This window comes from Embiotoca jacksoni, unplaced genomic scaffold (assembly GCF_022577435.1).
Source record: "Embiotoca jacksoni isolate LCO1_2020_lvr unplaced genomic scaffold, fEmbJac1.0.p SCAF_4, whole genome shotgun sequence".
NCBI lineage: Eukaryota > Metazoa > Chordata > Actinopteri > Embiotocidae > Embiotoca > Embiotoca jacksoni.
Genome location: NW_027185392.1, coordinates 4,630,477 through 4,656,868, shown reverse-complemented (window position 1 = coordinate 4,656,868; position 26,392 = coordinate 4,630,477). Strand labels below are relative to the sequence as shown.

The window sequence follows — 26,392 nt, the reverse complement described above, 5'->3', positions numbered from 1 at the left end:
TGCTCCGATGACATCATAAGTGACTCTCCAAAAGAGTTAAAACAGTAAAGACAAAAAAGTATTTGAGAGAGAGAAGTGAAAAACAAAGAAGAAAAGAGAGCAGGGGTGACACTAAATTGCATTTAGCATTTATCCTGACTACAGCTTTATGCTAAACGCCTTCAGTTCATGACATTATAATACACTTTTGTGCGTGCGTGTGTGTGTGTGTGTGTGGGTGTGTGTGTGTGTCTGTGTGGTCTGTGTTTAAGAACTTATTTTAAGGCCATAAATAACCTGACAGGAAAGCTTAGACAGAATTGCAGTTCCCAATAAATCTAAATGCAACCGGGCAGAAGAAGATGAGCGCTTCTCTAACTTTTTTTCTCTCGGGAGTCAGGACTTTCACTGAATGCATTTTTCTGCCTTAATAATCACCGTAGCAAAGCCCCAGCCCCCAACTACACCCACCACCACCACCACCACCACACCCTTCTCCAGCTGCATGTATAATACTGCAAAGCCTCCCTGGTGTGACTGTGTTTGACTGAGCAAATGAGAAGCAGAGCCGGAAAGACCATGGTGATCAGTTGACATTCCCTGGACAAATAAATGCTTTCAAAAGGCTGTGTTAACATAGTTCAATAATTCATAACCAGTTGGATTACTTTGATATGTTTAGCTTAACCTAACAAGGACCCAATCTGTGGCCACAAGAAGACTGTCTGCAGGTCAAACAAGGTAAGACAGAACTATACAAAATCTGCCTCTCTCAGTTTCTCTTTCTGTTCTTGTCTGTACCCTCTCATGACAAGAGTTTTTTTTTTCCCCAATATGGCTGTTTTATGACACTCTCTCTCCCATGCAGAAAAACACAAAATAACACACACACACACACACACACACACACACACGTTCATAAACAGCCTTTCTACCAGCAAAGCAGAAAGAGTTTATTAAGAGAGAATAAGCAGATATCACTGACATACTGTGTATGAAAGTGCATACATGTTAGCCTGTGTGCCTGTGTGTGTGTATGTGCCTGTGTGTGTGTGTGTGTGTGTGTGTGTGTGTGTGTGTGTGTGTGTGTGTGTGTGTGTGTGGCCTGTGAAGAGTCATGGTGACACAGGTCTGTCTAGGAGGATAAGAGTGTGACGTCTTATCACCCATAAGCCAGACAGACACACAAACTCACATTCTCAGACACGCGCACATACACAGTGGAATAATATGCCACCTTGTATCAGCTATACAGCCAGGCCTGTCACTGTGTGTGTGTGTGTGTGTGTGTGTGTGTGTGTGTGTGTGTGTGTGTGTAGCTGGTGGCAGCAGGGGTGTGGGTGTAGAGAAGAAGCGAGGGAGTAGAAGCATAGGGGTAGACCTGGAGAAAGTCGAGGAATAAAGAAATAAAATGAAAAATAGAAGAAGGGTGACAGAGAAGATAAAGATGAAGACATTAGGGGCCAAAAACATGAGTATGGTTATGACAACATTTTGTCTGTGGAGATCACAGGTGATACAACTGCAGGAAGGAAGCAGGAGGAAAGATTGTCCGCTAAACAAAATGTTTTACTGTCTGCATTAGTTGTTTTTTTTCTGATACAACAGTCAGATAATACCGAGATTTTTTTTTTTGTATTCACAGAAAAGTCAATCAGTAAGCCACTGACCAACTAAGATTATAATGCTATACTAATGTCAGGAGGCAGGAGAAGGGGAGAGAAGAAAGCCCCGAGAACAAGGGAAGAACCGAATGGAGGAGAAAAGTAGGGAACGAGATGAAAGGAAAGGGGAGAAGTCCTTTCATGACACCACGTTATCATGAAAATATCAGGCGATGAGCTCAGAGCAGGGTGGTTGATGAAGAAAATACAGAGAAAGTGACACGCGAGGGGAAAGGGGGAGGACAAGGGGATGGAGAGCGGGAGATGGAAATCCTTTTGCCACTCAGAAAATGTGTTATAGACGTGTTGGAAAGGGGAGGGAAAGAGGGAGGAGGGAAGGGAGGAATAACAGAGGGGGGAAATGACACCGGAACGCAAGCCATCAGTCACTGGGAAAGCAGGCCTGACACCAGTGCATCAATAATTCAAATAACTATGGCTAATGAGCGAGATCCAAACAAATCACGTTGAATTCACTGGGAGAACCCCCGAAACATTTCACCACACAAAATATGGCACCGTTATGGCTGCTTCTAGCTGCAGGTGGGTTTTTTTTGTATTGGCAACACACCAAGGAATGGGTGGATTGGACACAATATTCATCTCTCTTGACTCTTGAAACATACACATTTGTTTTCACGAGCAAGAGGGGACAGAGAGAATCAACTGAGACTGAGCACTGCCATGCATGTATGCATAAGAAAGCAGAGCAAGAGGGACACCAAAGGAAATAATCAACGTGGCAAAATGCATAGATAAAGGCAGAAATAACCAAACACTGCGATAAAGTAGGTAGCAAAGCAAGAAGAAAGAGTGCAAAGAAGCAATGGAAGGGGATTTTGTGGTCTCTGCGGGAACAGCTGGAGTACAGCAGACACAGAGAAATGTGAGGACAAACCCTGACAGCATTATTCGTCTATAAAAAAAAAAAAAAAACACTATGGGATCTGGGATTGGACACATGACTGTAACGAACACGTACGTGCACTACTTTGACCATCCTAACTCCCATGCATTGCCCCTAGCCGGCAGGTAATGAAACGGTAAACGCAGAAAAAAAGGAAAGGGTCGAAAATCTGGAGCCGCCCATTAAGTGCTTCAAATTTAGGCAAATCTATGCCGTGAAGAGGAGACAGAAAGTCTTGTCAATTTCCACCATCTTTTTCCAGAGCAGTTCTGTTGTTTAGTGTCTCACGGTCTAAAAAAAAATGCCCACTTGACAGGCTGAGTCACGTTAAGACGGGCCAGTTGAACCTGCTGCACCTCTTACCGGCAACATTTGAAACACTTTTTGTCCGATATCAAATCTTTGGTCTGACCTGGTCTTTAGCTTAGAGGATATCTGGAAAAGTGACTCGGCAGCAGTTTGAATGTGTCCAGAGATAACATAAATATAACTCGTACGAAAAGATCTACTCTCCTGCGAGTCTCTAATTCTTTTGCTATGGAGAATAGCAAAGAAAGTGGTCTAATTTTCAATTGCATCTCAATTCTTTTCCAGATCCGAATTGTATTACAGCTCATGAGGTTGTCTCTATAACAAAATTCATGTAGCCAGGTACGGTGCGTGAAGACTATGGCAGACAATCTTCACCCCCCCCAACTCAAACCATTGAGGAAGTCTCACTGTGTCATCTATCTAATAGGCGATGGAGCAGTAGTTGGTGGCCCAGTAATACAAAATGAAATTAGGTAGCGCCAGCCCTCTCTTGCAGAGATGGTCCTGTCTAATTCTATGGGGTTTATAATTCCATATAAATTGGAAAATCACTGAGTCACCCGGTCTTTTAAAAAAGTTTTAGTGAGATAGATGTGCATGTTCTGAAAGAGATAAAGCAGCTGTGATAGAAATGTCATCTTGACTGCATGTAGTCTTTCCAGTGAAAGGATTGGTAGTGTCTCAGAACTCTTCCTTCTTCTTCCTCTTCTTAATTAGGGCAGTAAAATTAGCTGCAAATACAGAGCTGTGCTTTTGAGTGATCACAATTCCTAGATAAGTTAACTTCTCCCATGTGACTTTAAATGAGAATTTCTTCAGCCCTTCTTGGACAGCTATTAGTTCATTTGTTTTCCCCCAGTTGATCTTATATCCCCAAAAATATGCCAAATACGTCACTTGTGTCGAACAAAATCAGGCTACTCAAGAGACAAATTTGGGATAATGAAAGCTGCTCAAGTCTGGTGTTTCTAACATTCAGACTTCTAGCCTTGGAGTAAGAGTAAACTTCTCAATATTTCACTGCTTTGGCAACGACCAACAGACAAATTACACTATATATACAAAGTCACTGGAAAGAGACTAATGGGTGCAAATTCGCCCTGGGCTTCTTAAACACACATAGATAGGAGGAAAAATAATGTAGACTGGGGAAAAATAAAAGAAAGAACTTGCGTACTGCTGGTACGTTAAAATCCATTAGCAGAAAGACGCAGCGCAGAATGCGTTAACGGTAAACTGTGGTTTGTTCTCCCAAACATACCAATTCAAATAATCTAAATAATCTAAACAAGAAGGGTTCGGCTACAGAGATGCAAACAGAAGAAGAAGAGTGCACGGGTCAGACAGAAAAACCACGAGTCAATACTGCTTGCACAGTGTTTAGCTTCATAAGCCCCGGTCTAAACCCTGCAAGTGCCTTGGGTTATACCCTCAAGAGCCTACCCCGTAGTTTATTGGGCCTCTGTGTGCAGAGGTAGCAGGCTGTTATTATTCCGATCCACTTATTAGACTGGTCCCTCAGTACGGTAGCAAGCCCACCGCTTTGCAATCTCTATCTCTCGGTAGATAGATACTTCTCCTCGCTTCAGACTCGCTGCCTTGGACTTTTTTTTTTTTTTTTTTTTTTTTTTTTCCTCGCCTTGCCTCCCCAGACTCCACATGCTTAGGTATAGGAAATGCTTACACTGGTTCTTTCTTTGTGCTGTGGTCAGCCTTAAGACAGAAACACAACACAAGCTATAATATCTAGCAGAGCTCGGGTGATGAACGAGGGCGTATTGAAGAGATATAAATATTCTTTCTCTCTCCGTGATTATTTCTTTCCTTTGCCTGAGGGCCATATAGCAGGATTTTAAAATGCAGGGGTCCAGCTATGCTGCCCTAACTTATTTTCTAATTTCATTTCATTCTTTCTGACCATCTATCAGTTTTGATGCTAAACTTTCTCCTCAATCTCTCCTTTTCCCGTTAAGAGTCATTTATCTGCCAGTGGGATTTATGGCCCGACCAAGGGAGGGCATCAGAAACCAGCCGCCCCACACCTTTCCAACAGTGAATAAGGGGTGTTGCGTTATCAACTATTCGTAACCTTTTGAGTGCAATGATGTGACATTTGAACCCACTTTGCATCATGATTGGCTGGCTGTGTGGGGATGAGAGGAGACAAGCATTGTACTTCTCTTTCACATTCCTCTTTTCCATTTCTTACTTTGGTATTTGTACCGCAGCTCATGTGTTTGACCCGATGCATCGTTACCCAATTCAAGAAAGGAATTGGTCAACTACTAATATTGTAAGCAGCTCCCAGCTCACATTTTGAGTTATAACTACATTACAACTATATTCCTCATCCCTTTATGATTGGAAATAGTTCATAAATGAACTCACAATTTAAGTCACAATGGTCTGCCATATGGCTTTCAATCCAAACATGATAACGAAGGAACCAGTGAACCAAAACAAGAACAAACAAATCCGCAAACCACTGGATACTTATTCAAGAAACAAATATGTTAATTTTTTTAAGAACACCTTACTCAGAACTTTGAGCACGTCACTGATTCCTATAGTTCAGAGTTAAAGCATAGACTGGCCAGGGCCAGACGAAAGGGCAGTGAGGGAGAGCGGAAACTGCTGAGATGAATACAAAGTGCTGCTTCACCATTTTGTCCATTTCCAGCTAAATAAGATCATCCACCGCCGCCTCCTCCACCTCCTCTGCCATGGCCCCAGGCAGGCAACTGGGAAAGTACATTTCTCACATTATAACCCCTCAATATCTCTCCTGTGGCTCATTGAAAGTATGTCTCTGTGTGTGTGTGTGTGTGTGTGTGTGTGTGTGTGTGTGTGCGCGCGTGTGTGTGCGCGTGTGTGTGTGTGTGCGTGTGTGCACGTGTGCCTGCCTCCTGTCTGCTATTTGGTACAGTCACACTCAGATCTTTCAGACAGGATGTGCACCAAAGTTAAATGTTGGCAGACAAAATATTTAACTCAAAAGTTTTAAAAGACTGCTCTTTCAATGTCAAAGAAGCAAACTAATAATAGCTGGATACATTTCAGCCGGGTAAGAGATTGAGAAATGCTCTTTCTGTCACTCATTAGGTAATATGGAGGTGTCCTTGAGCCGGTCAGTGCCTAACAGCAGACTGTAGCTATAATGGGCAGCTCCCTTGTGTGCTTTTGGGAATGTGAAGCAAGGCATTGCTGAAAATAAGCACAGATGTCAGCAGGCTGTCCTTGAGTAAAAAAAAAAAAAATTAAATAAAAAATTATAAAAGCAAGAATTTATAAGCAATCAATTATTTGAATCTATTCATTACAACTTTTAGGGATATTGCATTTCCCACGTTTGTTTTCGATCAGTAACAGACTACATGTTCCCCAGAACATTGAGAAACAGAAACCTTTTAATTGGGATGGTGATCAATATACGGAACAGATTTTGCATGAATGAAATGTAAACATGTATTAGTGGTATCATTACATGGCTCCTAGATGCAGGTGAAAAGATAATAAATACGGCAAACTATATTACTGTATTAATAATGAAAGTCTCCTCAATGCAATGTGACATTAATTACACATACACCTCGCAAGCTATTAAAATTAGTGGCACAAACAATTAAGTGTTTACAGTGAACTGCAGGGCAAATATGTCCTGCTCAATTATTCACTCATTTGCACGCACGGTCAAATGCTTTTCAATCAGTGGCTAATCTGTCCATGCATTCTTCCACTCAGTCAGCTCCTTGTTCATCTATTCTTTGACACATTCAAGCGGCATATATTCAAATATTTGCTCAAGTTGACAATTAGAAACACAATCCAAACCTCATGTTGATAACTGAAGCATTAAACGTTCTTTTGCTGTCTCACAAATTATTAATACGACAGGTCTGGCTACAAAAATGATTAAGTATCATAATTATCAAACTGCAAACGTAACTATATGAAGAAGGAGGGTGGAAAAGGACCGTGATGCTCACATAGACTGAGTACCAAGTGGACGTAGCTTCCGGGTCCGAAAAATGTAGCTTCTTAACTGGGTTGGCTCAAAAAAGCCGCCGGCTCAATTGACTGGCATTCAACTTCTCTCTTAAAATTCTCACAAAATAAAATTCCTCCAAAAGTTTTCTGTATTTCCTTTGCTAAATTGACTCTTCCAGATTAATATTCTGGCCATCCATCTGAAAATAATTCCGTCAGTAATTATGAAACGAGCCTCAAAAAGTCAGGTTTTGGTGGGGCGTGTCCGTTTGATCGACAGGCTTGTGATGCAGTCAGGATACGGCTATCGGTGGGCGGGACATGGTATCGCCGGCTTTCCAATCAGATCGAGTCAGATCCCCCGCTCGCTGCCCCCCCCCCCCCCCGTCCAAATATGGTCACAACCGGCTCCAAACCAGTCGGGACTAGCAAGATGCCACCGGACAAATTCCAAACTCGAGGCATCATAACAGCCGTTCACAAACCAACGGGTGACGTCACTGCTGGTTGCCGCTTGGATGCACATTTTTTTTTTTTCCCCAACTTTGTTTCTATGCTGCTGTGACGACTAAATTTCCCCACTGTGGGATTAATAAAGTCTAAAGTCTAAGTCTATTTCGACTGACAGTGCTGTCGGGAGCCATTCAGGAGAGATGTTTACCGTTCAGGATTTTACAACCAAACAACCTTAAGGATGCACACTTTTTTTTTTTTTTTTCCCTTTTTACTTTCATATCACAGATGATGCTCATGTCCGATGCCAGCAAAGGCACAAAAAAGCCACAAGAAAAATACGAGTCTGAAACCGTTAAAGAGTTCAGCGTGACACTGCTGCACTGCAGGTGCTATGGACCGTAATGAAAGCTCTGGAAAAAGCTAACAAGGGATTTTATGATTACTTGCTCTAACTACTACTCACAAGGTCAAAAAGGATCTCCCACGACCCAATAAAATACACAGTTTGTCATTATTCTAAGTAAGGTAAAATAATATCTCATATTTCTATCAAGGGGAAGAAAAAAACCCGATAGATAACAAAAAGCAGAAATCGACACATAATAGAATAAATATAGTCGTGTTTTAAGTCATCCTATTAAAACACAGTATAAAGTAATATACAGTAAAAGACAGTGATAAACACATCACAAGCAAGAATTCATCAATAAATGAGGAATAATAATCAGCATTACTTGGTTCATTCATAACAAATTGCAACAAACCCACCTCTATTGCCAGGGTTACCGAGTCTTGCTCAGGCCATTCATACAAAAACACCAGTCTTATTGTGGAAAAACAGCTATAAGCACCATATTCATAACACATAAAGTATGCGTGTAACATTACAACGATGAGGGAACATATTACGAATATTATAAACGCAAAGCCGGTGAACAGACCAACTCTTGAGAGCAAACAAGCCCGTTTGAACCCAGTGACAAATTGCGGACGGGCACAAAATGCCACAGCAATTTCCTCCTCACTTCCGTTTCAGATGTCAGTGACACCACGTGATCTCTTCCACTTAACCAGCAGCAGGTTCACAAAGCTTTTCCGGTGCGCTAAACCAAAAGCTGAACGCAAGCTCGCATGCAGCTACCAATTGGGGGGGGGGTTATTGCGAGATTCTCGTCGGCACCGTGTTCAACGTGAAGCTGCTGACAAGTTAAAACACGGCACTTCCTGCTCTCGTGATTTTCAAACTAAAGTCCTCATCGGTAGCAATGCGAAGTAGTGAAGCGAGCCTCAAAGCATTATGAAAGTGTCATTGTAAACAGGTGATATATATATATATATATATGTATATATATATATATATTGCATTGCTTTTCATTCAAACGGACATGATACAAAAGACAATTATAGCCTCCATAAACTGCACTAGTTTGCCTCTTCACGGTAGAGCGCAGTCACACGGGAACGAGTCCTCCGCCAAACGTTTTAAAGACACCTTTTTTTTTTTTTTTTTAAGTGGTGTTGCTTTCATTTTCATCACACAAGTGGACATCGTTGTCCCCGAAAGCCTAAACAACCAGCTCGTCTCTCCGACTCACTGTTGCTAACCGTTGCTAGCTCACCAAACACCGGTCGTGCTTCAACCTGCTCGCTTCTTTCACTCAATATCGCGGCGATATTCGCTGAAAAATACATCCTGGCGGTTTACACCTTACCTCTTTCTTCTTTTGTCCTCCCCCGGAAGGCAGGCATAGCAGTACGAGGACAAAAATAGCCAGGAACCGCAGGTTAACAACGGATTTAGCCCAAATAGACGCCATGACGGAAGGATGCTTTGACTGCGAGACACGTCTCCACCGAGCGATTGGATAATGGCTCGACCAATCAGCGGAAAGGGAATTGAATGCGGAAGTCACTGGGTTTTGTAGTTTTTGAGGTTGACAGGCCTGCGAAGCTGATGTATATCCAGCTCATACCGGCTCACACTTTGCATATTAGCTCTGGGGGAGGCATGGCCGAAACGCAATGTTTTACACTGAGCCTGTTAAGCTCTACATAATACTTGTCGTGACATCCTGACTTGCAAGAGTGGAGCTATTTAGGAAAGGCCACTCTGTAAATCTTTAATGCCATAAAAGAGTGTGATAAAAGAGAAACTGTAAACATAAGAAATCTATAAAAGAAAAATTGTAGTCGTGAATTTAACTTATGTAAGTAAATACAAGGAAACCAAAAAAAAAGGAAACCCATAAAACTATCACATCACTGCACTGCCAGTCTCAGCGTGAACGTTTCTCGTTTCCTGCCTTGATTTCAATGCTGAAATGTGTGATTTGTTGTGCAGACTGATTACAGGCTATATTAAATGTAGACACTGTTGAACTTGCAACAGGTAAGCCTACCACTTCGGTCAGACTTTCCCAACCACATCACCAGTCAGACAGAGAATTATACAGAACGTGAAGGTTCAGAAGTCACAACACAGGATAATACATCTAATTTTAATTTATGAGGGTTTATTTCAGTCTCAGAACACTTGAGTCAGATGGCTAAATGACTAAGTGAAAACTTCTCCTTGATTAAGTTACCAGTGTGTGTCTGAACCGAGGACTGCAGAGTTTGTCTCTGCTTCTTTCTTTCTCTCACCTATGTTCTGGGAGGGGTGAGACTGTTGCCGACACAAGATGAAGTTAATTGAGGAGGACAAATGATTTATGTGGAATCAGAGGGGGTGACATGCCTCCCTGTCTTCTGATGAAATTACACCTAAGCACTTTGTGACTAATGTAATGCAGCACTTTAGCCATGCAATAAATATTACCTCTACAAAATTGTGAAACTTTTCACAGCTATAGCAGCGGTGACTCTGCGTGACCTGACTCCAAGGCCTTTTTTTTGAATGGTGTAGTTGCAGAAGTACAAAGATGTCATAAATTCAGCTCAATGCAACTTTTCAAGAAACTATAGCCCCATTACCTTCGCACTCCCTCAGCAAAAGATGACCATTAGACCTGTTAGTATTACAAAGGATTTCATTACATTGGACATGGGTCTTAACTTTTCTGGCCACTTGATGTAATTCCTCAGCTCCGACCCAGAGGCAAGGGCGAGGAAGTGACTAATCTAGTTTACGTTGTCGCATTCTCGCTCTGCAGGACAAAATAGCTTTCTGTTGGTGTTTTACATTGTATGCTTACTCAGGTGTCCTATTGACATTTCTGTAGTCAGCTCTCATATTTAGGTGGTAAATAGTTTGGAAAATGCACTGCTCCCACTTACCTTAAATACAAATTTCAAGCATGTTTCTTCATTCTCTCAAGTCAGTGATTATTAGTTTAATGTATAACCTAAGCATCAGGTGTGAAAAACAAACACAGATGGCAATAATCCATCTAAATTTGAGGTATATGTGATGAAAGTTAGTAATATGTGTTCTCCTCAGCCACTCCAGCAAAGAGTTAGAGGCTGTTAATGGCCAAGTGCTTGTGGCTTTTGCAAGGTGTAATAACCTGCTGAAAGAAACTTAAAGAAACCGATACTGGCTTAACGCTCTAGAATCTAAACTGCAGTGGGAGCAATACTGGTGAAGTGAAACTGAATGGTATATAAAGACAAGTGCAATGAACACAAAAATAAATGATTTAAGACATTATGTATGAAATAAAGGCGGCTTTTCCCAGTAAATTCTCTTCATCCCTTTCTCTCACTCTATCTTTCATACACACACACACACACACACACACACACACACACACACACACACACACACACACACACACCGATGAAATGAAACGCACGTTAGAATATTAAAGCCAATGCACCGTGAAACAATCAGAACGTGTTGCGGTCTTGTTAAACCACAGTTCATTCACTCTATAGCAGCTCAATCATGGAAGCATTCCCGGACTTGCTGGGTTTGGTTGCAAAATGATTCCCTTGGAATTGCCTTGCATGGTTTATTGTGCAGAGCTGAAGTTTCTGAACTTCTACAGATTGTATCTGATAAAAGATTTTGTTCAGATCCATAACTTCTAGTATTTTTTCTGTCTGGGGGAATATCAATAGGGCGATATTGATAAAGTATTTGTTTTTCTCAAATATACAGATGTAGAGAGGCAACTCGGTTTGTATTCTAAAATCAAAATTTGTATTGTGTCATTCATAGCACCACCATGATCAAACACATGTGGCACATCCACTTCAGGCTGCAATATTCCCTATAATCCTTCTTGCAAGTAAAGCAATTGCTAACATTCTTGTCTCTATTTTTATGTGTCCCTCATCTCATCTCAAAGCTGCTGATGTTCACCAGTGACCTGAAAGTTGTTGTCAAACTTTGTGCCGCATGGCAACGAGAATAATGTGACCCTCCCATGAGCTTATGCTTTCTCTGCAGCGAGCAAAGCAAACAGCTGCACTCTGCATATGAGCAGAAGAATAAAGCTCCTAACTGATCGCAACCCAGAGGATCATTGTAAGACAGAGAGAGTGCTCTGAGGACAGATAAAAGTGCATCAGTTTGCTTTGGGAAATGAAATGTAAAAAAACAGGTGATAATGTAAAACATATCATATGGGAAATGTGACATGTGATAAATTGTTGTACGGTTAGGTAATTAAAATTACATTTAGTTGAGTGCTTATACCTTCATCGGTTTTTGTATTTTATAAAGTTACTTCGAAAGGAACACTATACATGTGGCACATAAAAACATAAAGCTACAGTCATTGAGAGACAGTATAGGGGCAGAGAAAAACAGTTTCTGGTGTTTTGAAATGCAAGGGAAGGCAAAGGGTGGTGGAAATGGGGGTGGAAGGAGTGACTTGAGGCAGAGAGGGAAGTAGGGGAAAACCGGGGGATGTCATTTTAAGCTTGCACAGTATTGGGCCCTCATATCTGAGTTCAGACACACTCATAAAACATAACGAGTCCTAAGAAGAATGATTAATTGCCCGACAGCACAAAGTTTATAGAAAAGAAAGAGAGATGGTGGCAGGGTGGTGGAGGTGGTGGTGGTGGTGGTGGAGTTGGGTTACAGAGGAGCAGGAAATAAGAATGGAGTGCAGGCAACAAAGTGGTTGAGAGAGCGCAAAATCAAAAGGGAAACACAGATAGAGAGAGAGGAAGAGAGGGAGGTCTTGGAATAGAGAGGGATTAGAGGCAAAGAAAGACAACGAGAAGGATACAGGGGGTGAGAAAGAGGCATGTACTGAGAGAGTGAGGAAAGAAAAGAGACAAACAGAGAGGGAGGAGTGGAGAAAATGAGGGAGACATTCATTAATATGATGTTCGTTATCTCTGACCCACTCCCTCAACAAATGTTCCTGTGTTCTCTCATGTGCTATTCAATAGATCTACGGCTCTGTGTGTGTGTGTGTGTGTGTGTGTGTGTGTGTGTGTGTGTGTGTGTGTGTGTGTGTGTGTGTGTGTGTGTGTGTGTGTGTGTGTGTGCGCGCGCGCATGTGCGTGCGTGTGTTTGTGTGTATGTGTGTGAGGGAGAGCGAGAGTGAGAGAGAGTTAGTGTCTGTTTGCCTGTGTGTTCATCAAGTATATGAGCTCTGCACAGCACAAATGTGTTGATTGCATATGCCTGAGTCTCACCGGTAAACCCATTAAACTGAATGCAAGCATGTTGCACTTGGAACCTGTAGGACATCACGAGAGGGTAAAGCGTATGGGATTGAAATGGGGCTCGGATGTTTTGAAGTTGCAGCGTAAATCTTCACAGTCTATTAAATTAAGCAGATATTTATGAATGGCCAACATATTAATTGCCTTATGATGGACATATATTTCCTAATTCTGTCCCCAAAAATGGACAGACATTTTCCTTTTTCACTTGAACACAGTGATTCCCAAACTGTGGTACGTGTACCACTGGTGGTACGTGAGGCTCCACCTGGTGGTACACAAGAGCCTCACTAACAGACATTATCACTCTAACTAGCCCAGGTTCAAAAACAGTCATTTAATTTAGTTTTAATGAGAGACAACAGTTATTATACATATCACATTGTAATGATGTAAAAAAAAAAGAAGTTATTCATAGTCTGAATATATTTAAATGCAATTAGAAAAGCAATTTTTTTTCTCTGCTTAGAGTGACGTCACATCCAACATAGCGTAACGGATCAGCTTGTCTGATTCGGACTAATCAGCCATTGATTTCAGCGAGTGTAATGAAGGGATTTTTGAAATGGCTACAAGGTCCAAAAAAAAACAGCCAACAGACAAATGCTGACGCTGGACCTGACAGTTCAGACAAACCTTTTAGTGCCGAAGAGGAGTCACAGTCGGCAGCCGAGCCGCGGAATGGCACCACTTCAATCAAGAAAATGTGTGCTTTGATTTTGGAACAGTAGTCTTATGTTGATTTTTTTTTCAGCCTTTCTGGGGCTATTGCATGGTTAAGCGAATGTTATTTTATGAAACAACATGTTGGTATCTGCAGTGGGCAGTAGTATTTGGGAAATTTGGTTTTGTATACATTATTTGAAAAGTTTGAGAACCTCTCCTCAAAGACAATGACATGATACAGGCATAAAGTAACTCCTAATGCAGCTAAACAGTATATGACTTTGTGAAGTAAGCGACTTATTCCTTCCTTTAACAACATGAGCCTATGTTTTGCCTCCCCTGAAGTCATCATATCTGGAAGGTTAGAAAAAGATGGACAGTAAAGTTAGACGGAATACAACTTTAGACTGCTAAAGATAGCAGAGGTTCATAATATTCAGCATTTTTGACATTGTTGGTCAAAGGTCAAAGGTCATCATCTGTCCAATTCTTGTGAACTCAATATTTCAGGAATGCGTTACGGGACTTTTTTTGTTTTGTTGGTCAAAGGTTACTGTGACCTCAGAGGACACATTTGTGGCCGCAACTCAATAATTCATCTGTTGATTATGACAACATTTCACACAAATATCTAATAGGATGAAATTATTAACATTCTTTCCTGTCCAATATTTGCTACCATACTGAGAAGCAGAAAGGGAGATTGTGACCATATTTCACATTTATGACAGATACTTAATTGGTGACATTATCCCGGGGTGTCCATCGAGAAATGATCCATCGTCTGTGCTGTCAGGAGTGAAGTTGTCAGTATTATCCGTGTTTTAGAATGAATAACTTTTTTGCAGCAACATCTATATGACTTTGGACGGATATGCATGTAAACTGCAACTTGACTGATTTGCGGAGGTATAAAACTGCAAGGCAGTAATTCTGTTACAACATTTCCCCTCCACTTTCCCCGTTATATTTTCCCGTGCTCTCCTCACCTCGCTCCTCTTTTTGTCATCCCATATGATTTCCTCCTGGCATCTTCTCTCCTCTCCACTGCCCCCCTCTCCTATTACCTAACCATACCTGTTCTGCTCTTCTATACTTCCCTCTCATCCCTGTCACCAGATCTCCTCTCATTCTCTTCTCACCCACTCCTTTCCTCTTCTTTTCTTATATGCTCTTCATTCGTCTCCTTTGCTCTCCTCTTTTCCGTCTCCTTCTCTCTTCTCCTTGTCTCTTCCTCTCACCTACTCAACAAGGTGTTACAGATAATGAAAAGCCCTGGTGGTCGGCAGGCGGCGACACCTTATTATGCAGAAGAGGGATCACTGTAAGGCAGTTTGCACCAGAAAGAAATAAAGAAAAAGAAAAAGAAAAAGAAAAAGAAAAAATCAAATACAGAAGTCCCTTATTCATAGATGTATTTTGTCTAAGTTTAGTGCCTCTACATTGTGTTTTATGTGTACACACACACACACACACACACACGCGCGCGCGCGCGCACGCACACAGTCAGTAGACTATAGCAACCTCAGACCTGCTGCAACAGCCCCCTACTAACAGCTTCTGCATTCAAATCTCAGTCTTGACTTGACTTCAGTGGCAAAAGCAGCATTGTCGATTCATCTACTTGATTAGAAGTCCCCCCACCCCACCCCACCCCAACCCACCCCCGTCACAAACACACACGCCAACACACACTGGTGCGTCAATCATTGAAATAATATACAGCAACCTTCTTTCGCTCTCCTCATCTCAACTCTAGCAGCTCTTCTCATCTCCTCTCTTCAGCATTTCTCCCACCAGCTCTCTCTCTCTCTTTCTCTCTCTCTCTCCCTCACCCCCTCTCTCCCTCTCTCTCACTCGCTCTCTTGCCTTTTCTTTCGGGGAGAGCAGATATCTCTGGCGGTTTGCCGCATGGAAGTCGCCCAGGCAAGGCAGAATATCATCTCTCTGATCCGGACGTCTTCTCTCCAATTGCCTACCACTGCAAGAGCAGACACAATATCACTCTGACATTTACCAGGATTCAACGGGATATAACGGCATTTATCCGCTGACCGGTTACCGGGAGAGTCTAAATCCCGGCTTCATTCCAGCAGAGGGAGGAATATATTTCTTACTCAGATGTAACAAAAAATAAATAAAAATAAAAACACGTACTGGATCTTCAAGTGCGCAAAAGCCGCAGTTTGAAACATTACGCACGGCTAATTTATTTTCTATTCCCTCCGTCCCCTGCACGGACAAACCGGGGACCGGAGGTGGGGGGACTTCCATGGTATGGAGTCTTGATTTTACCAAGCGACCCACCGGGAGGCTTGAAACTGAGAAAAGCCGTCGCCGTGCTGGATTATTAATAACCTAATCCTAACAATAATCCAGAGGATGTTGCAGCAGAGTTTGGGACTCTAGAGAGCATCCCAACTTTTTTTGGTTTCCGTTTTTAATCTCTTTTCCTCTCATCATCTCCGCCTGTGGGACTTCTATTTCCGTGACTGATTTGCAGTACTTCACTCTGTCATGGACCGGTCGACGTCTTTGGATATAGAGGCGCTCAAGGTAAAACACTCGCAGCCGGGCGGCGTGAACTGATTCCTGCACAGAGAGTTGCAATGCCCCTCTGGATGGGTGGATGGATGGATAGATGACTGGGTGGTATGCTGGATGTCTGGGGTCGATGGGTGACTGGTCGGATGACTGTTATCACAGGGTGGCTGGTTGGATTAATCCGCAACTGAGTTACTGATGAAGGGCAATGCTGGGCAGCTGGTAAATGACTGGGTGGCTGAATGGGTGACCAAGTGGCTTTAGGAAGCTTGGAGGGTAATGCTGAACGTCCGGAAATACTATATACGAATGGGGTTTGCACTGTGTGACTACCAGCTGTTGCAACACAATCCACAAGCATCTCTTCCCCTCTCTGTTTGTGTCTCTCTCACACATACACACTCTTGCAATGTTGGTGAAGAAGAAAGAGAGAGAGAGGGGTGGGATGTCAGTATTGGTATGTGGGGTGAATTTAACTTTGCTCGCATGGAGAGATGTTGCAGAGAGCTGTTGTGGGCGTCGGTGGGATGTCAAGCTCATCTGACGGGACGGTTGTGCATCTACTGTGAAGAAGGTCTCAGCGAAAAAAAAAATCCGGAGGGGAGACAGAGAGAAGGGGAGGGGGGTGGGGGAGAGCATGACGCCACCCTGTTATCACAACTCTCATCTGTCTCCCGCTCTTTCTCTGTGGAATTATTCATATTCATGTCCCTTCTCAGCGTAATTTGCAGGCATATACACCGGCTTTAAAGTGAAGTCCACGATTCCTAAATGTCAGAAGAAAAATAAATATTCTACCTGTGTGTGCGTGCTCGTCGTTTGCGTGTAAACTACGTGCCCGGTGCATATTCCTGATTGTGGACGCTGGAAGATCTGGGTCGCTGCTTGCTTATACAGCTCTTCTCTCAGTTTCCGGGATAGAGTTTTGCCCCCACCTTCCCACCTTTTATTTCATGTTCTTTTGGTCAGCATCATGTGAATGAGAGGCCAGATTACTGCACAGGCAAAAAAAAAAAAAAAAGTGCAATGAATGAGTGTTTTTGCTCTTAATAATTTATTCCAAAATAATGGAATAAACAATGTAAAGAGGTCTATATGAAGTACTGGAATTCAATATAAACTAGTTATTGAGCATTTATTTGTTTTCGCATTCATTTATTATTTCATTCTAGCTGTTGGGACACCGTATTGTGGTTGCTTATAGTATTGGTAAGTTCAGTAAGTTTTCACATAAAGTCATCGTCTTCGAGTGACACAGCCCAATAAATACAGCCTAACTCAGCAAAACTATATATTTCTAATCTCCTTGTAAAGAATCAGTAACGTGTATTGCAGAAGTATTTAAGTGACACCATTAACAACAATAAGTCAAATAGATGAAAGGTCACTGTAAATCAAATGCCACATGTGTACCTTTAGACTAATGTCATACAGGGTTTCTACAGGGATAATGGAGACAGGAATTGTGTGTGGAAATGTCCATTTTCTATGTGCCGCTGCTGTTCCTGATAACCAGTGATTGGATAAATCAGCAGATCGATGAGATTCCCCAGAGGTTTGACATTTCAAGTAGCATTTTATGTGATCAAATTTCTGAGAAGGGGACCTTGATATTGCGCTGATGCAGAGCTCCAAATTGACTTTGACTCGGCTGGCTGGTTGCAGATTCAAAAGATGGAAATTGACATTCTGATTTAAAAATGACCTTAACTGTTAGCCAATGAACTTGGTCTGCAGAACCGTGGGAGTGCTGATAGTTTTGTGACATGTGGACTAGCTGCTCTTTACTGATGTCTGGAACAACCTATTAGTCAGATACATCGTAAATCTGCGTCAGAAAGTGTAACATCAGAAATAAGAACATCTGTAAGAGTATGCAGACGATCAATATGTTGCATAAAGCCTTCTAAATAAAAGTTAGTTCTTTTTTCTAAAGCTTGTCTCTGAATTTCACTCTCTGTATTTCAATAGTCAGAACAGCTGCAATTATAAAAAATAACACGCAGTCTAAAGAATCCTAGAATGTCCTTTTTAACATACAATTTTGTTACTGAACATTGTGATAAGTGATTGCATACTAAGTGTTAGTGACCCCAGAATTAACTACAAATTCAAAAATAATGTGAATGCTACTCCTTTAAAGGGTTATGATTTAGCAAGATCTCCAGCTGTTATCCCCAATATTTACCTTTCACACCTAAGTGACAGCACTTGATGGTCATCATTCACGTCTAAACCCTGGTGGTGGTAGTGCATCACTCTGCCACCATTTAATTTACAGGATTTCTGACCATTTCTGTTAGTCCATCCAGCCGTCCATCTACTAGTGGTTTTCTGCAGAGCTGGTGTCATATCCTTCAATGCTGACAATTCCGAGGTACGAGTGTATCGGTAGTTGGCACTCCAAATTAGTGAAGGTTGTGTGTTTGCGTGGATGTTTATCTATACTGACGAGGACCAATTCTTTACAACCCACAACTTTAAAAAAAATTTGAGAGGGAAAGTAAATCAATACACTGTCCTCGCATTTATAGCAAAACAAGTATGTGTGTGTGTGTGTGTGTGTGTGTGTGTGTGTGTGTGTGTGTGTGTGTGTGTGTGTGTGTGTGTGTGAGTGCAGGTTTACTGGCCAGCTGGCCTTTCGGACTTTGAAAATAAACTGGAGACTAACATTTATACACACAAAGCAATTAAATCTATTGAAAAGCCAGATCTTTTTACAGTCAAGTGTGTGTCTGATGTTTGTGTTTGTAATCACTGGAAATGAACAACATACAAGGACAACAGTGGGACAGTGGGAAGACACTGCATTATATCAAATATACAAATGGTATGTGTGTGTTCGTGTGTGTGTGTGTGCGCATGTGTGTGAATGTGTGTGTGTTTGGATTTGACCAAAGACCTACGTGCTTGTAAATCAGTGCAGGTTTCAATATCAATGGAGCAGTTTAAGTGCTATTGATCTTTAGTAATAGCTGCACCATAAATTATATGCAGTATAATAAAGGCAGTCAGATTGAATTTGACCCGCTAGACCAGAGCCTCTCGACTTGTAACAGGAACAGACATTGGAAAAGCAAAGAGCACTTTAACTTTAGTCACACTGATTATGAATTAATCGTTATAACTAGGCAAGATCAATAGAAGGAATTCACATTTCATCATATCATGAGAAGATATGAAAAATCGTGTTCACTTGTCATTGTGGCTGTCAAACATCTGAAAAACAGCATCTCGCCAACTAAAATCAAAGACCTGAAGTTAAAGTCGTAGCTATAAATTGAGGTGTACTAGCTGACAATGTGGCTGCAAGTCCAGACTTACTTATCAAATACTCGCATCATTTTACAGTCTATCTACTTTGTCAGAATGGAGCAGAACTTCCAAATTATGGTTAGTTACCTGCCAAAGTGGCTGGCAAAATAAACCAACTTATGGTACAAGCCTGAGCCAGAATGAACCGCCATTTGCATGGTGGCTGTTTTCCCACCCTGGTTGCACTCTTTCACTCAACCCCATTTGGTAATCACCTAGTGCAGCCACAGTTTTGCATTTCTGGCCACTGAGCAGCTCAATTGGAGCAATTGGGGGTTCAGTGCCTTTTCCAAGGGCACTTCAACAGTAGCTGCTGAGGGATGGGAGAACATTACTCATTCATTTAAGTCAGCCAGCCCGAGGCTGGCCTCTCTAACCTTCAGGCAAGCACAGTTCCTCATCTGTGTATCCTCCGTTTAGTTTAACTATGCTGTAAGCATAAAAACACACGTGAATTTGATGACTTAATGTGCTCCAGTGTGAAATACATTATACTGTCGTGACAGTCATGTTTGTTGAAGTTGCCAGTGTGACAGCTGCACAATTTGAAAAGTGGATGCCTCACAGGGAGCCAAACAGACTTTATTCCTGTCATAGTGGAGACTTCCCAAACACATGTGTGCTCATTTCAATCTTGAGTCCATAATATATAGGCTGTGATGCATTAGGATTACTGAATGTGACATCACATTAATAACGAAGCCTTTTTCCTGGCTGCCAAATGGATATACAGCTGTGTGTTGACAGGCAGCTGCATGTGAATTTGCATGCAGCCTAATGCATGAATCCTTAGCAGTTTCACAACCTTTTGGATGGGACTCCAGCATGTAATATGACCCAATACACAATTGAATGGTAAAAACCTTTTAGGTGTGACATGTTCATTATGTCCAATTTCTGTATTATTAATTTTCTTCAGAAGAGAAAATTAGAAAATTAAATTAAAACTGCAAGCAGTGATATGCGGGCCCTCGCACGGTGAGGATCTAGCGGGTTGGGACAGTCGGTTCCCCGACTGCAAGGATCCGCATATTCCCGCTTGCAGTTTTAATTTTTTTCTCCATCTCGTTCCTTATTGTTCTTTAAAAAAAAAAAAAAAAAGCCTTATTTTTGGCGGCTTTAACATCTTCAAAAACTCATGAAAGTTGGTGCCTGTCACAAATTTCATGAGGTTTGGAGCATCGTTTGACCTTAAACACCAGTTAATGTTGTTTTATAAAGTAGCATGAAATATACAATTGTATTCCCTTCTGCACCGATGTATGCGCAACCAAATACACATTTTTGTTATACTGATTAACTCCCATCACCTATGTCACGCAGGGGTGCAATGCTGGAATCGAGACACAATTCCTATTTCCTCTAGGCTTTGTTGTACTTTTTATTACTCTTGCAACCATTTGATTTACTATATCATACACACTCTCTCTCTCTCTCTCTCTCACACACACACACACACACACACACACACACACACACACACACACACACCACACACACACACACACACACACACACACACACACATGTTTACACACAACCCGGAGCATGACCATACTGTACAGAATATAAGACAGCATATCTTGTGGTCAACCACCTTCTTTATCCACATCAGTCCATTTTACAATTAATTATCTGTTCTCAGAGAAAGGCCACTTCCATTACCCAGTGGTGTGTGTGTGTGTGTGTGTGTGTGTGTGTGTGTGTGTGTGTGTGTGTGTATATTTGTTCCTGTGTGTATTAGATGAAAAACAAAGAATATTTTCTATCCTCATAAACACCTGTTCTCTATTTATGTGTGCATATGTGTGTCAGAATGTGTGTGTGGCTGAAGTAGCAATGTTTAAAGGTCTAATAGCTATGGGGCTACTGTTGGCCCTCTAAAGGTTAACCTATAGTATTTAGACTGTGTTTGTGTGTGTGTGTGTGTGTGTGTGTGTGTGTGTGTGTGTGTGTGTGTGTGTGTGTGTGTGTGTGTGTGTGTGTGTGTGTGTGTATCTTTCTGTCCGTATGTGAGCTTCCACAAAATTAAGTGGCTGAGGAAAAACTTAAAGCAATAGTGCGAGACTTTTTCATATACTGTACATGAATGACCATTACAATCAAGCCCTTGCCAAACGAGTTTACAAAATGTCAATGAAGCCAATCACAGCCTGGTAAATCTCTTTGTACTTCATAGAATACAGCCTTTTTAAATCTGGTGTCTGGTGAGACATTCACTGGCTGAATTAATGCATACTGGGCATGACCTCCGGGCAGAGCATGCGCACCAGAGCCTTCAGGGTTAGCCCGCTGCTAACTCAGATAGGGATGAAGTAATTCTGTCAGGCAGCTCTTCTAGATTTTCTAGATGTTATCGAACAGAACAGGTTTGTGACGCTCAAAACAATCTATCCACTATTTTACCGCCTCAACAGTAGCGACAGAGTAAAATACGGCGGGATCTTAAAAATACGGTACAATTTGCATCAGTTAGTCCCTTCACTGAACTTCGTCCATCTGTCAGTCAATACATTACAATTAGTGCAATCTCACAAAATGTTACTCATTTTTCAAGCTTGCGGAAGGCCACATTATGTGAATCTGTGAGTGTATGTGTGTGTTTTTGTTTATGTGTATTTTTTTAATGCGTTGCCCACAACTGACTGTGATTGTTTTTAATTACAGATACATTTTGGGTGGTGTAAAATACAGCTTGATGTAATTTGCCAAGGGTGAATATATCACTATATTATGATTCCATTGTGAGATGAAAACTTGCATCGGCTTTTGCAGAAGGGGCAAGAGGCACTTGACACCTACACATCGTATAGCTTCTAGAGGCCTTCATGATCCTTGAAGTTCCTGAGGGGGAATTATGAAGTTGTTAGGGGCTGGATAGCCAACAATTTGTGTGCTATTTCTCACCACACATGATGAATACTGCAATTAGCTATTTCACTCAATGCGATACTACATAGTGTGCTGTATCATCCCGCATACATTTATCAGCATTCAGGTTATGACAGTCCAAATGTTTTTTGTTAAAACGTGGTGGTGACTGGCTCTGAATACAGACTTCCAACGAACAGGAGGGCATCATACATTGGATTAGGGAACAAGACGAGTGCAGTTGGCACAAAGCAACAAGCTGGTGCATGTATTGTTAAAAAAAAAGAAAAAGCAAGCATCTGGAGACCATTTACCTACATGCCATTTATTACCATTATTAAAATAAGTTGAAATATTTTGGGGGTCAAACCAAAAGTTAATGAGCTGCAGGCTAAATGGGGCAAATTCAATTATTTCTTGAAGAAATGCTGGCACTGCCAAGCCAGTGTTTTACAGAAACCAGTCAATGCTGCCAGTTAAGCTGTGTGCTCTGCAAGTAAATGGTGTTGGAAGCTAAACACACTCCGCATGAACTCGAACTTACACGGTGAACACTGGCTACATTCAAGCAGAATTTACTCATGTATCCGAGACGTTTCAGGGACACATGCAGCATCCTTTGAGTCACAATTACCGATGCAGAGATCTTTTTACAACCCACAGGGAAGAAATTATCGGCAAGGAAGTTGTGTGTAGGGATACACTGGATACACACTAGATACCTGGGGAAGTAGAGGCAGAGTGGACTGCAGAGGTGTTTTGTAAACCGAGAGAAAACAGGAAGGTGTTGAACTCGGCCCTGGGGAGGATCCAGGGTCCACATCACGGTACAGTGGTAATAGTTACACACACACACACACACACACACACACACACACACACACACACACACACACACACACACACACACACGCACACACACGGCCCTGCAGACTATCACTTACTCTTAATAATAGCTTGCGGGGAGAAACGTGTGTACAGGCATCAACATATAACCCTCTGCGCTCACATACAGATACAGGAACGAACGGAAACACATTAGCCTCAGGTGTATTTACTGTGCGCTTCGGTCCCAGATCGCCACTCATGGCAGTTATCACACACACATCCACAAACGCGTACATCACCACAGAGCTGAAAGCTCCCAAACGAGCGATCAGTCTTAACAGTGACTGATGCTTCACCTTGCTACCTGTCACTCAAACTTTCCTCTGTGAGCCTCAGGGTGTTTGTGACAGTGTGTGTGCATGTTTCTGTGCATGAGCGTGTGTATGTATGTCATTTACTTCCCATGTTAACCAAGCCTAACATGAGGGAATGCTTTGTCCGCTTCCTGTTTGGACATACAACTATATCGTCCCTGTAGCACGGCAGTCATATGGACGCTTGTGTTAGTGAAAGAGTGAGTCAGACGGAGTAAATACTTCACAGTGCTAATCTATAAGTCTCTGCATACAGTCCATTTTGTCCAGCAGCATTACAGCCTACATGATGCATCCAGTCTAAGTGTGTTCTATTTGCAATGTTTGCAGCAGTCCTGTTTTTTTTTTACTTTAACTATTGTCACACAGTGTGTTCTTCCAGTCCTGGCAGAGTACGTGTTTATTTGGGTGGACTCATAGCATCAGCTTTTTAAGTGGTATCTCCTTATGCTTAGTCCCAGCGTGAGCAAAATAACTATAACAATAAACCAATTTACACAATTAAAGTGGATATGAGTTTCCTTTCATGGCCTGGAATATATGCTGAAGTGACTGTTGGAGGTATATTTATCATTGCTTCAATAAACAAGGTACCCAAATCTGTCATTTTAGCTTGGCATTTTGAGGAAATGTGGATGAAGTTGGCCCAGGGTTACAACTGCAGTAGGCAGGATTTTGATGTACAATTACAGCCACCTTACCCCCCTAAATCACAAGGTAGCACTGCAACAGAGAATAGCTGAATGAATAAAAACTTGAGAGTAAAATACAAGCTGTCACTGTCCTCACAGCAGTGAGCGAGCGTTCCAAACAGAGAAAGCATTGCTCAGCAACACTCAGTCTGGTAATTCTTATATTTTGGTATTCTGGGTTGTGTGCAGTTTACTGATATCAAACACTATTCCTGGGTCTTTTCAAGTAGTTACATAAGCCTTGAAAAGATTGGTCACCTCAAACATGCAGCCTAAATTAAATATCTAAGCATTAGATCAATTTCATAGATTGGGATGATATTAAATGCTAGAGTCAGATGCATGGAGATGAATATTTTTCCAGTAAGTACTTTGTAACCCAACTAAGAGTCTACAGCCACAATAGACTGCACTCACAATTAAGTGTGACATACAAATATGACAAGAGCATGTTGCCATAAACAAATCTCAGTGTATAAAATTCCTCGCCAAATCTAATGACATGGTTTTATAAGGAGCAGTATTATCAGTGCTGTATGATCTAATGTGGCATAAGAGAAACTAGATTTCAGTATCAACAAAGTGACCAAGGCTTATAGCAAAAGTAACCCTGGATATGTCAAATTGCTCTATCTATTGCTCTGATTCTGGTATTAACACTCAAATGTTTATGTCAGCTTGCCTTCAAGTGCTATAGTGCATATTATTACAAACATATTCAATTCAATATGCATTCTCCTTAACTGACTGACAATTACAGACTATAGATGTGCATTTGAACTGCTGGGTTCCACTGACATCTGCATTTTCCTCCTGCTTCCATTTTAAGTACTTCAGAGAGAGTTCTTTTTAAACATGGTGATACTTTTTTCTCTGTCCAAAAGACTGAAAGTATCTGGTGCCATTTCATCTGCAGCCTAGATGTCTGTCCCTGCCACAAGCCTCTTCACTCCATATGTCATATTACATTTAATATGAGATGTATTCCTCCATGAAGGGACCTTTACATTCATCACCATGTGCACTGCTGCAGGGTAGGGCCCCGTGTCCAGCAATGACAAATTAATAGACTGCTTTGCACATTACTAATCTTAGTCATCAAATTCTCCCCAAATTGCCATGATCATTTAGAGATTATTGCGTTATGAGTCAATTTGTCAACAACATTTTAATTCAAAATTAAATTATGCCACAATGACAAGGTATTCACGACCTGGTAATTATTACTTGATCCAGCTATGACAGCCTAATGATCACCTGTGTTTTGTCAGGTAAACAAATCAACACCGAGGCTTACTCAGCAGGTTTTAAGTTATTTTAAATGAAAGTGAATGTATTTAGCCAGAGGGGTACATTTAGATTTATGTACATTATTGTGCACTGTCCATATACTAAACTAAACTTCAAATAAAGGCAGTGTAATATTTTGTTTTAGGTACTTTTCAAAACCCAAAAAAGATATGATATTTGTCATACTTTTATATTGACAACATGCCGTATCTTACTGTTTTCTAGCTGAAGAGCGTGCAGAAAATGTTCAAAGCACTTTAAGCAGATAAGGGTCTTGTCACATCATTTCTACTCCCAGCATCCTCAGCCTCCAACTCATACATGTTGCATAACCTTTATTCCCCGATAGCATTAAGTTTGTCATTTTACTGAGGCAAGTCAGCTATCTTGTGGCCCAGCCTGGATATCATTTATAGAGACTGTGGAAGTGACACTGGGATGACAGGCTAATATTCGTCTATTCAGACGCCATCTTGTTCTATCTGTCACCTCCCAAAGCACAGACTCGGCTGCCACTCATGACACGGACTTAGCTGGAGATCACAGTCAAAAGAAATATTAGGGTGGGATAACTTGGAGCCTGCACAATAATTATTGTTTGTGCTGTCAACAATTGAGTCTTGTCTAGTTAAACCAGTTCAGTCATCTTCATTTTATTGAACTGCAGTCCAAATTCAGATAGAGTCTATCAAGTGGATGGACAGATGAGGTGTCTCCAGGGTTATTGAATGTTATGTGTTTGGTATCTTAACGTTGTCCCTATGCTCAGTATCATGTCACCTGCACTTGTCATTCTCATGCTCCACTAAAATAGCACAAAAATAAGTTTGTCATCATCAGTAGCCTCAGGTGGATCTTAACTGCTGAGCTATTGTCATC

General features: G+C 41.5%; 2 protein-coding genes across 2 annotated transcripts in view; one reads left to right on the top strand and one right to left on the bottom strand.

Annotated features, from left to right (window-relative positions):
* The window catches only part of LOC138208857 (tumor suppressor candidate 3), a 66,197-nt gene extending 57,049 nt beyond the window's left edge, over window positions 1-9,148 (bottom strand). Inside the window, exon 1 of the mRNA XM_069167047.1 lies at window positions 9,018-9,148. Within this exon, the coding sequence (XP_069023148.1) occupies window positions 9,018-9,122 (105 nt within the window). The 5' untranslated portion in view covers window positions 9,123-9,148. The remainder of the gene's footprint in view (window positions 1-9,017) is intronic.
* A 6,344-nt stretch (window positions 9,149-15,492) lies between these two features.
* LOC138208858 (zeta-sarcoglycan-like) overlaps window positions 15,493-26,392 on the top strand; it is a 328,769-nt gene continuing 317,869 nt past the window's right edge. The window contains exon 1 of the mRNA XM_069167050.1: window positions 15,493-16,155. Within this exon, the coding sequence (XP_069023151.1) occupies window positions 16,117-16,155 (39 nt within the window). The 5' untranslated portion in view covers window positions 15,493-16,116. The remainder of the gene's footprint in view (window positions 16,156-26,392) is intronic.